A 12,152-nucleotide genomic window follows, 5' to 3' on the forward strand; every position below is an offset into this window, starting at 1 on the left:
CCTTTCTTCTCTTTTTCTGTGTCCCTTCCACTGTCTATTTGCTATTACAATTTCTCAGCCTTCCTTTATTCATAATACTCATTTCTTTTCGATTTCCTGCCTTCTGTATCATTCTTCACATTACTGCTATTTTCAACACATTCCACAATGTTCTCCCTGGCTCCTTCCTGTTTGAGTAACAGAGTTAAAGGATTCTCCTTATCCCTTTTGTCAACAATACCTGATTCTTTTCTCTTCCCCATCTGTTGTTGTCTCACCTCCATCTATTTTTTGTTTTTTTCTCTCACTTCTTTTCATAGTACCGTAGACATTAGGACATGGTCCAAAATGCTGCTTTACTATATTTGTACTATTTTTATTATTTCTGTGTTTGTCTTTCTCAGGAATAATTCCAGTCTGCTTGTCTTCATATGTATATTGAATGGCTCCCTTGTGTATCTCCTACCAGGTATCTATCCACCCCCCCCCCCTTTTGGCATTTCCCCATTAATCTCCTTCTGCCTTGCTTGTTATGCACTCTTTTTAACTTGCTTTGTAACTTTTCATCTTCTGTAGTGTTGAACCCCCCCCCCCCCCCACACACAATTTTCAAATTCTAGCTTACCTTCCAGGTTCTTCCATGGTTTGAAAAATACTGTAAGAAATATGGCAAGGTTGGCTACATATAAGTTTCCCATACCTTACCTGCTGTACAAGACACCCGCCTTCCCACTTTTTCTGATGTACTGGTGAGCTATGGCTAAATTCTGTTAAACACTGCAGCCTCCCTTTTCCTTCCCCTTAGGATGTTACCATTTCCTGTACTCTATTGAGATTAATTCAGACTCTTTCCTGATTTTTAACTTTCCCTCTTGCAGTGTCCCTATATCCTCATGTCCACCCATCAGTTTCCTAGTTTTTCTCTTTCTTTTGATTGTACTGATACTCCCCTACATTCTTGGTGATTGTCATCACTCCACCTATTCTACTTTCTTTCCTGTATTCCTCTCTCCCCTTCCTGTTTCTTGATATACCTTCTATACTTCCTGTGCTAGATGTGTCCTTACTGTTTCCAGCTGGGTATTAGGAATGCCTGTGCTCATCTCCCTGAAGTTGGATCTGCCTTTGATTCTCATAAGCTCCTACAATATTATGTTCTCTCATTTTTATGTACATCTTGGTATTATTAATGTTTTCTTCTTTCTTGCTTAACCTCACTTTTTTCCCATTCCTCTCATTTCTAGCTTACCCCTCTTTTTTTCCTCTAGTTTTTGCATCTTGTGCATTTCTACCCCGTCTCTCTGTCTTTGTTGGTCATTTTTCTTGTTTCTTTTGACCAACTTCTCCCTCTACTCTGACTATTTAAATGACTCTTATTGCCCAGACATGACTCCATCTCTTTTTTCCATTGCATCCTGTCAACCCCACATCTCCCTTGACTCTACCTTCCCTGCTTCTTTGCTTTCAGTTTGTGTTTTTCCTTTCTTCTGTGATTCTAAAGCAAGGGTTGTAGCTATCCAGATATTGGTTCCTGACATTTTCTTCCATCATTGTGTTCATTGTTTTAATACTTCATGTTCATCCCCTTGTACATTTGCCCCTTGTTGTACTGTAGTGTCTATAGGCCTCACTTGATGTTCTGAGTGATTGTGACATTGGCTTTGCTCTCATGTTTACACCCAGTCTCTTTTCAAAATTGCCCTACCTTCCACCATGTTTCTGTTTGCAGGTACCTTAACTTACACTTTTTTGCTTCCCTCTTCAATTCTGTCTCAGTTGTATATGTTCCATGAAAATATCCTTCTTCTCTTGCATTTCCATTTGTCCTCCCTTGTCTGCTCCATTAACACTTTCCTGCATATTCACCCATTGCTAGTCTTCCCACTCTGTACATCCATTGTGCAAACATTATAATTACTGCAATTCAGTAAGTCTGTGTGTGTGCATTTGGCCTGAGTCTATCCTTGACCCTCCAAGGAATGTCCCAACCCAGTTCTGTTTACTGAATAAAGCTATGCATATGGGATTTTAGTCTAATGCCAAGTACTGTCTTGCCCTTCTTCTGGTTCTTTTCTGCTTTTTCCTTTCATTTACATTTTTACAGGGAACATCAGTGCTTCTTTGGCTTTTGTCTCCTCTGTGTTTCCATTGGACAGCTTCCCTCTGTAGTTTGTGCTGCATATTACAGCCCTTTCATACACCAGGAGTTCTCTAATCTCATCACAGCTGGGACTCCTTCTCCCTTGGGTCTGTTCTGCATACCTTGGAAATCCTTCAATGCAGTATGTTCCATCCTTTCCTCCTTTCAGATTTTACACCTCTATTTTGTCTTGCTGGCATTGCTGTGGTCCATTCTGCACTGCTCTGCCATCAAATTAGTTTCTTCCATTCCACCTCAACCGGAGGACCACCCTTTGTCATTTGCTTCCTTCTCTGTGCTATGACACCTCCATTTGCTCGGTGTTTGCTGTATTCCAATTGGTCAGACAATTATATTATCCTACAGCCCTTCTTCCTTTCTTATTGGTAGTTGATTTCCTATATGACAACATCCTACTCGATATTTAGCTCCTCTTTTCTTGCAATAACTTTTTTTCATGGCAGTGACTTTTTCATCTATGGCCTGCTTCAATTCCTGGTATATCTAACTACTCCTTGGTCAGGAATTCTTGAACTTTCCCCACCACGGCTATCCCAGAAGCTGCATCTCCTGCAATGGAAAGCCAGCACTGCAGAGAATATGAGGACTTCCTGTAACAAATCAAACACCTGTCTTCTTCAAATCAGCAGTGGGAGAATGCAAGTTTTAATTTTCTTTTGATTCCATGAGGAAAGACAATGCTTTTACCTTTATAGCGCTCACATATCCATTGTTTTGTTGTGTGGTTTCATAAGCTTACAGAGTACATGTTTTGGTTGTGATGCTTATGTGGAATTCCTTGCGACCCTGTTAGTTTTGTCAACTTCAATGCCTGTGGACTTTGGGGATGGGTCTATATTATAATATTGAAATGCCTTATTATTGAATGACAAAATATTGACACTGTAAATATCAAATTGTTTTTTTCATCAAAATGCTGGTAATGCAAAAAACATTTTTTTTTTTTGCCAGAAGAGGGAAATCCCTCCTGCACCACCCCCACACCCTGTGAAATATTATACATACCAACTCTGAGACCACCCCACTTTGGGAAAAGGACAAAAACCTGATTCAAAGCAATACCAAGTCGGTTTGATGTTTACATTTGATAATTTGCCATTCGATAATATGACATTTCAATATTATAACAAGGACTGCTTTGGGGATACATGCATTTGTTTGAAAAAAGAAGCTTCTTGAATCCTTTTAACTGACTAATTCAGGTATTTCTGTTGTGATTTTAGCATTTCTTCTTCAAACTCCAATAAGCTTACTGTTTCGAAATGTGATCAAGTCTCCATCTTTAGTCCCTTGACTCTTTTCCAGCCACTTCTTTACTTATCCTTATCATGGAATTTAGTTGCTGTTTTGGCCTTTCTGCTTTCCTTTTGAGGTGGTTTATATTGTCTGTGCCTTCTTGGAAAATAGATAGCATTTTCCCATCTTTTAATCAACTGTTATTGTTTGGGGTTGCACTAGTGTTGCCTGTATGACTACCTGCTTTTTGATTAATTTTTCTTCTTCTCACATTCTATATGCATTTTGCTGCTTTCTGTATTCAGCCACAGAAATCTGTAGCCGTCTTTAAGGAACTTAAGTCTTCCCCAATAACTGATGTCTTTCTAGAGGAGTATTTTTGAGATCTTTGTAAGAATTCTGCTCTGTGGACCGTAAACTCATTCTACATAAATTTATGGATACTAGTCTTGACTATCTTACTGTGTGATGGTTATACACTTGCTTGTTTGAAAAATCAAAAAGACAAGCTGTTTTGACTTCATTTCAACTCCTTTTTGTATTGCATAAAAACAGTGAGGTTTGTGGCTGGATTCCTTTCTGCACTATGTATCTTTAATTACGTGTCAAAACACTGGTGGTAGTGAGCAACTACACTATGTGAATGTTGTGGTGGTATTTTCTATGAGAACAACTTATTAACTCTTAACTGTAGACAGTTTATTTTTAGCTTGAGAAGCTTTTTAAAAGATAAACTACTTATTAACCATGTCAAAGTAAAAGTATTCTTTTGGGGGATAGACACCCAAAGTACTTTTGTGTATAAATCACTTTGCATTGCCACCTTCTATTTTGCATGCCCATATGTGGGCCCAGAGTTTAAAATATTTGCAACTTACTTCTCAAGAACTTTCTTTATGTATCATTATGCAGTATCTGAGATTGTGGCTTTTTCTCATTTTCAGACACTCTGAGCAGCAGCCTTTCCTTTGTATGTCTTACTGGTGCTCGCTCTGCATGTGATCCTTCAAACCTGGTGAAATAAATGCTACTTCTCATTAGTGTATCAAACCAATGGCAGGGCTGACTCAGCTTTGCTGAAGCCAGCATACCCAGGCTTTCCTGAAAGGGTTATGTCAAATAACTGCTTCATTCTCACTGATCCCCCTTTTACCTGTTCAACTCTACAGTTTGTACAAAAATTTAAATGTGACAAATGTGACAACTGATCTTGATCTTGCCATGACATTTTCTTACTTAAGAGTTATTGCTCTGCCCAGCACTCATTATGATGAAGTGTAATAATCAGATGTGCTCTTACTGAATTCAGTTTGGATCCTTTTGACATTTATATATGCCCACTTTTTAGTGAATATACCCATTGCTGGTAGATGAAGGCTGTCAGAGCCTCAGATGCAAAACAAAATATTACTACACAGTAAGACGACCTGAATAATAAAATGAAAAATAAATACTTTTTTTTGATGAGTAGGTTTTCTAATTTGTGCAAATTAAGCATTTCAAGTCAGTAGTAATGTCAGCTCTAAAAGTCTTTTCCCATAATCTAAAAGTGAATTCCTATTCAGTGAATTGCTGCATCAGAAAACAATTGCAAACTACCCATTGTGTTAGTGTCAATAACATTTCCATTTTTTCCACAGAGCCCCAATGCACACTTCCATTTGATGCTCAGGAAATACCTGATGGGGCTGTGATATGTGAAGACGTAATTGAGAATGGAGAGCATTTTCAGCAATGCCAGCTTGTTTGTCGTCAGGGTTACCACAATGCATTTGCAGACAGTATGTATAAGTGTGACACAAAGACTAATCTTTGGATATCAGAACCACCACATCCCCTGGCCTGCCAGAGTAAGTAAAAAAACTACATAATGTTGTCAATTTAAGGAAGATTTCACATTCTTTGCACATAATCATATTAAGCATGTTATGGAATACTTGGCACAATATGTTAAAAAGTAGAACAGCTGCACTATCTGGAATAGCTATAGTTACTAGAATGTGACAGATTTCCTTCTGCAGATTTTTATTTTTTAAATTAGATCTGTTAAAAGGTACTGGTAGGGAGGTTGAATAAATGTCAAGTAATTGCTTTTTTAACTGGCACAGTGGTGCAGATGGATGAATCCCTCATTGGAACCCTGATGGCGTGGGATTGAGCAGTGATCCAGGCTAGGAGAGTGAGACTGAGTGACCAATGCCCCTTTCCCAGCCTGGCATGAGTGATGTGACTCATTGTCCAACAGTACTGATATCCAGCAGAGGTTGGGGGTCATATCCACACAGAGTGAGGGGCTGAGCCCAGGCACTCAGCAAACAGCATGTTGTGTGTTGCAGCCACAGTAGCTTCATGTGCAGAAATGCATATGGGTAAATTGCACTGTAGGTGATCTGCCCATCTGGTCTTTGGCAGGGTAATAGATGTTAGGGTAGGAAAAACCTACAGTGAAGTGCTTATAATATTGTTGACAACAGTGAAAATATTACTGGATTTTTAAAATTCAGTCTTGACAACTTTTGCAGGGTAAAAAAATGCGCTAAGCCAAACTAGTGGACTTATGTTCCTTAGCTAAAAGGATGCTGATGATGATGATGGTCATGATGATTAGAACATTACTGGAGGAGGAACTAAATCAGTGAAAAACTAGTTATTTGTTTTCTGTTGAAATGGCTGTGAACCACCCTGATTCTTTGTCATCATATAGATTTTATGGTGACACTAAATGTCACACATTTCAGAACTGGTGTTTGGGTGGTGAAATAGCTGTACAATTACTGCAGAAGAATAGAAGCACAGAAATGTAGAGTTAAAATGAATGCAGAGGTCTGGGAAGAACTAAAAAAAGAGTAGAGAAAGATTTTGGGGTTACATTACGAAAAGTGTGATGTAAGGAATCAATACAAAGAATGATTTGGAAGTTTAGTAAGACAAGAAAGCCAACTTGGTTTAAGAATATGGAAGAGTGGGTTATAAGGATAAATGGGGGGGCATATATATGTGGAGGAGATATGAGGGCAAGGATGGAAAAAGATATACAAGCTTGCTTGGAAATAGATAGCTGGATTGGGTCCCTATTACGCTGTCGTAGATGCAGGTTGTCGAATGCGTCTTTGTCGAACAGTAAAGCGCGAAAAGGCAAAATAGCGAAGCGGCTGTTCAGCGAATTCTTTACCTGGGAAAGAATTTGTTTGTCCTCTTTCGCTACTTTGCCTTTTCAGCACTGTAGTGCGATCTCGGAGTAGGTATATTTAAGTAGGGGGGTGTGGGGGGGCGAAGCCCCCACATTAAGTAATGTTTTACTGTTTTGTTTTTTTTCGGAACAGCGATTGTTTTCCATTGGAAAATAATCACTGTTCTGAAGTTTCGACGTTGTAAGCTTTCGCTTACATGGGGTCGATTATCTGTCATTCGCTCTTCTGAGTGTGTGATATGATAATATAGACCCGCTAGATCTGCTTCAGAGTGATAGGGTTGTTAACAATATGGCAGGAAAAGTAGGTCATAAGATATTTTTGAAATGTTCAGGTGAATATAAAAAGCTGAATTGAGACTAGCTCACTAGAACTTTGTCTGGGTGGAGCTGAATTAAGACATATATAGAAGCAAGAGATCTGCCTGTGATGCAGTCAATGTCAGTAGAATAATGGGTAACACACTCACCTTTCGTGTAGATGGGTGTGGACTCTATTCCCACACATGGTGGATTGATTGCTGACACTGCAATGCAGAAAAAGAGTGGTGCTGCACTCCTGAGTGTGACATCATTTGGATGAGATGTTAAACTGAGGCCCCATCTGCTTGAGATGGTGGTAGCTCGGGTGGATGTAAAACATCCCATAGCACCTTTTGAAAAGAGTAGAGGAAGTTTTCAGATGTCCTGACCAAATTTCCCCTAATAGTATAAATATCACCTTGGATCTCCCCTGAAAGGAGACTACTAGCCTAGTGGGACTAACCTGGTCAACAAAGGATAAGTTAAATTAAAATCTGTTACCTACAAATGTATAAAAGAAAGCAGAGTAGGTTACTAGCTTTGGATAAGAAGGTGAGCAAGCCTGAGCACAGATGACACATGGGGAAGTGACTGAGGCTGGAGAAAGAGCTCAGGGAGCTCAGGCAAGAAGGACTGCTTCTTGGGTAAGGAACATTTTAAAGATATTATCAGTCAGCCACGTTCAATACTTAGTCTTACCTCAGTTACTAGAGTGGCACAAGAAATATAGAGGATTATAATGACTGTTTCTTGCACATAAAAGGCCAAGAAAATAGAAGAGAACGCAAACATCAGTCTTGCTTTCATTCCAGGGAAAGGCAATGAGAAGAATTTCAAAGGATAAACTAGGTTAGTGCCTCATATCCTCAGTGCAACTTATTTAACAGCTGTGGACCATTATAGATTAACATCCTGGAAGTCTCATCTGTTCAACCTGAACCATTTCTTTGACAAGGTTACAGTTAAAGACTGATAAAGTAAATCTGTTAGATATAGTACATTTGGTCATAGGTTATTAGAAAAAAATGTTGTGCAAACTAGAGGGTACAAAAACTGTGGGCATTAATGCAGTGAAGTGGACATAAAACTATGAGATAACCCCGGTGCAGGTTAACAGCTAGAGAGAACTATTAAACAATAAATAAATGTCTAATGGAGTAGTGGTGGGTTCTGGGCTGGAGATGGTCTTGTTCCATATATTCCCTATATAATATGTCAGTTGCAGGTAAAAACAGTGAACACTCATAGATATTAATAGATATTGAGATTGCAATGCAACAGGGTCAGGGGAATTTGCCCTTGTCTGACTGTTATGTGATCACGGAGTTGGTATATATATATATATATAATTACTAAAGAGTGTGGGGTGCAATGGTACTTAGCCCCCTGCAAAAAATACTTGTAGTTTTTTTTTTTGATTATTTTAGATTTGATCTAAAATGATAGTTCATTTTGTGTCTGCTGTTATGAGCACTCAGTGTTTGATAAGACACTCAGTACATCCTCTAGGATCATGCAGTATGGCTGAACTGTTAACAGAGACTAAGATGATGGTTAAGGACAGGAAAATAAGTGTAGGGTTAGATGGTAGCTGTGACTCATCTTGAAAATGTTCAAAAGTTATGCACGTTGATGAGAAAATTATATGTCAGGAGGAATATTCTTAATGTGGACGGGGAAGCAAATGATACTGGTGCTATAATCACTTCCTGACAAGGGCATGTGTAGCATGACAGAGTAGGTCATCAGATGGTCGTGCAACAGTGCCATGTTAATAGAGCACAGGAAAGCATTTCCAGAAAATGCTGTAGAGTTTAGACCTACAGCTGCATTTAAAGGCTCCTGCAGCTGTTATAAATATGGGTAGAAGATGAGAGAGAGGTAGATGTTAGGGGCCGGTTACTTCACTTAGACAGACTGGATGAAGTTATATAGGCCAATATTCACAAAATACAATCATTCTTCACAAAGTGTTTTTATAAGTTAACTGGAATTTGAAGTATTCATGTTTCCTTTTCCCTTCTACAGATCTGACACTTCTTGGGGATGGAATATCATAATATCATGCTTATATATTTTGGAGTTAAGCATTTGCCAGTAACATTTCAGACAATAAAATCAGTCCACTGAACATCATAACAGCTGTCTGAACATTTGCATGACTTATCCTTATGGTTTCCATACTCATATGTACTTTGGCTGTCCCTTTATAAATATCCATATGAAATATTTCACAGTTGATAATGCTCTTCCTACTTAGCCAAAGATTGCTCTAGATCTACGGAAACTAAATTCTTGGATAAGCTGTTTTTAATCTTTCTTAGCCACATTTTAAAGTTATTGTACTTTGTTAGCCAGGAAGACACATTTGGGCAAGGCATATTTTCAAAACGACTTGTAGAGAAAAGTTTTCAAATGAAGGGTAGCAAACAGTAGTACACAAACATATGATAAAATATTTATGTATGAAGATATGTGACCTAATATGTATAAATGAAACCACAGAGTTAATAGCTTTATCAACAGCACACCACCATTTTACAGTGGTGTGCTGTTAATAGCTTTATCAACAGCACACCACTGTAAAATGGCTATGTATAAAAATACACCAGTTTAGGTATAAGCACAGCAACTTAAAATAGTTCATAGCATCTATCAAAAAACAAGTAGTGCATTTAGTACATTAAAGCAAATTTTAATAAATTTATTTATATTTGTGATGACCAGATATGAATTACTACATAGTCCTATAAATGAGATGGGGAAATAAAAGTAAAAATCTTAATAGTAGATCTTAATTTTGCCTGAAAACAGAAAAAAAACAGAAAAATTCCTGTGAGTCATCCAAGGGCCACAGAGCTTATTATTACAGTGTGAAAGCAGTTTCTGATTGTGAAAGTATTTCAAAAGCTAGCATTGTATAAAGTAAGCTAATGGGGCTGGGAGTTGGCATAAAGGTTATGGTGTTTACCTTATATATACAAGGTACAGGATTTGATTCTCATATCTGAAGGTAAACTGGCTAGGTTTAAAATGGCCTGCAAGGGCATTTAGCTGAGTACTTACCTATGAACCTATGTGATTATACAGGGAATGGCAGAAATTGTGCTGCTGAGTGTCACATCAGCAAGTGCAATCTGACTAAACATAAGAAAACAGACACAATAAAGACCTAGTACAGTCTTGCCAAAAGCAAAACTGCAGTTATCAAAAACAAATCTGTCTGTATACATGTATGGAACAAACCCCCTGGCCATGTCATGTAGGGGATATAATCCCTGCATCCCATAGTAAATCAAATCAACTCTGAGGTGACTGCACATGTGGGAAAAGGGAAGCAGACTTATTCCAGCAGTCTCTGAAAATAATAAAATCATGACCACACACATGCACACACAAACACTCACACAAACAGTACACATTTATGCACACATGCACCAATAAAATGACTATGATTGGCAATTCTGCTTCCAAACTGCAATCAATGCCTTATGTGTGGAGTCAGCATATCCTTCCTGGGGCTATTTGAATTTTGGCATAGTCTTTGTTTTCCTCTCTCATCACAAAGACATGCAACACATTGATTGATGATGTTTAAAACTGTCATGTGTTTGTGTGTGGGTGTGTATTTTGTGTGTGTGTGTGGCTTCCATCACAATGAATGTCAAAGAGAGAGGCACACATAAACACACACACACACACTCTCGCACACACGCGCACACGCACACAGGTACTTGTTGAAAGTCTGAGCAATGTACTTGAAAGAGTGACAATTTATGTGTGTGTACTGGAAATATCTACTGACTCTGAGATAATGACATCTCAGAGTATTCCTCATACTTTTGAAAAAACAGCAATCTTTATTTATTTAACTGAAAAAGTCGGACTTGGAACAAAGCCAATTTTTAGAGGAGGCCCAGGGAGAAACACTTCAGACACGTCTTTGCAACATGGGAGGAAGCCAGAGCACCCAGAGGAAACCCTCACAAACACTGGGAGGACATGCAGACTCTGCACATAAGGCACTCCAGCAAAGAATCGAAGTAAGGATGGGGTGGGGGGTTGTAGAGATGTTTCCAGGTTTTAAGTTTCAGAGTGTCAAGACTTGAAGTATCAGACTTTCAATAGGGAGCCCCCCAAACAAGCACATTTTATGTATATGTTTATATATATATATATATATATATATATATATGTGTGTGTGTGTTTATGTGTGTGTGTGTGTGTATGTGTGTGTGTGTGTGTGTGTGTGTGTGTGTGTAAGGCAATTCTACATCTTGTATTGGAGGAAGTGTCACTCTGTATGCTTTTCCCTGGTATGAGGAGGGTATATATTCTCTATGTGATAACTTCTGCTAAACCTGAATGGACTTGGATGAAATATGATTTTTTAAGTAGTGAAAAGCTTTATTTGGAAAAGCTACACAATGTTTTTCAGAACACATTACACTGAACTATGAAAGGGTGTACACCACAAGCTTAGACTGTTTATTTTTATAAAATGACATTCTCTGATTTATATTATTCCACAAGTCTAGAAAATAACCTTTGTTATTTTGTCCCTACAAATAACTGGTATTTTCATATTTTCATATCTATTGGACTGTCCTTCAAACTAGGTTTTTATAGGTTTCTACTATACGCTGGACAAAGTTGCTATCTCTCTGTCTCTCTCTCTCTCTATATATATATATATATATATATATATATATGTATATATATATATATATATATATATATATATATATATATATATATATACTGTATATATGGATAGATAAATACACACATATATATATGTGTGTGTGTGTGTGTGTGCGAGAGTCTGTGCATATTATCAAACATTGATTTCTAGAAACATCAACAATCATTCAAATAACTTCACAAGATGTAATTCATATTATCAAACAAAACAAATGGCTGAAAGTGACCAATCACAAAATGAAAACAAATGCTCTCCTTCTGCAATCAGTGAGTTAAAATAAAAATAAAAAAAAAACAAAAAACAAAAAAAAGTAATAGCAACCCAGACAAACTTTGTCTGAATATTGATACTGTTAAGGAAAATGTTTTTCTTAAGTAATATGTAGGGCTGGGGTTGGGGTAGCGACATGGTTCGGGTTATGGTTAGCACACACAAGTAAGGAAGGAATGTGTTCACTAGAAACTGATACTTATGTTATGAAGTTGATTTGGCCGCCCTTTTAGAGTTAGTAACTCTGAATTTACTCTCCCCTACCAACCTGCAGTTATCTTTTTGAAGAGATATCCTTAGTGATTACC

At 37.9% G+C, this 12,152-nt stretch overlaps 1 protein-coding gene across 1 annotated transcript in view; it reads left to right on the forward strand.

Annotated features, from left to right (window-relative positions):
* The window catches only part of TG (thyroglobulin), a 2,464,750-nt gene that overhangs the window by 417,415 nt on the left and 2,035,183 nt on the right, over positions 1–12,152 (forward strand). The window contains exon 17 of the mRNA XM_044066937.1: positions 5,017–5,226. Coding sequence (XP_043922872.1) covers positions 5,017–5,226 — 210 coding nt within the window. The remainder of the gene's footprint in view (positions 1–5,016; positions 5,227–12,152) is intronic.

The sequence above is a fragment of the Protopterus annectens genome, chromosome 3.part1 (assembly GCF_019279795.1).
Source record: "Protopterus annectens isolate FY-2018-M chromosome 3.part1, PAN1.0, whole genome shotgun sequence".
NCBI classification, from domain to species: domain Eukaryota; kingdom Metazoa; phylum Chordata; order Ceratodontiformes; family Protopteridae; genus Protopterus; species Protopterus annectens.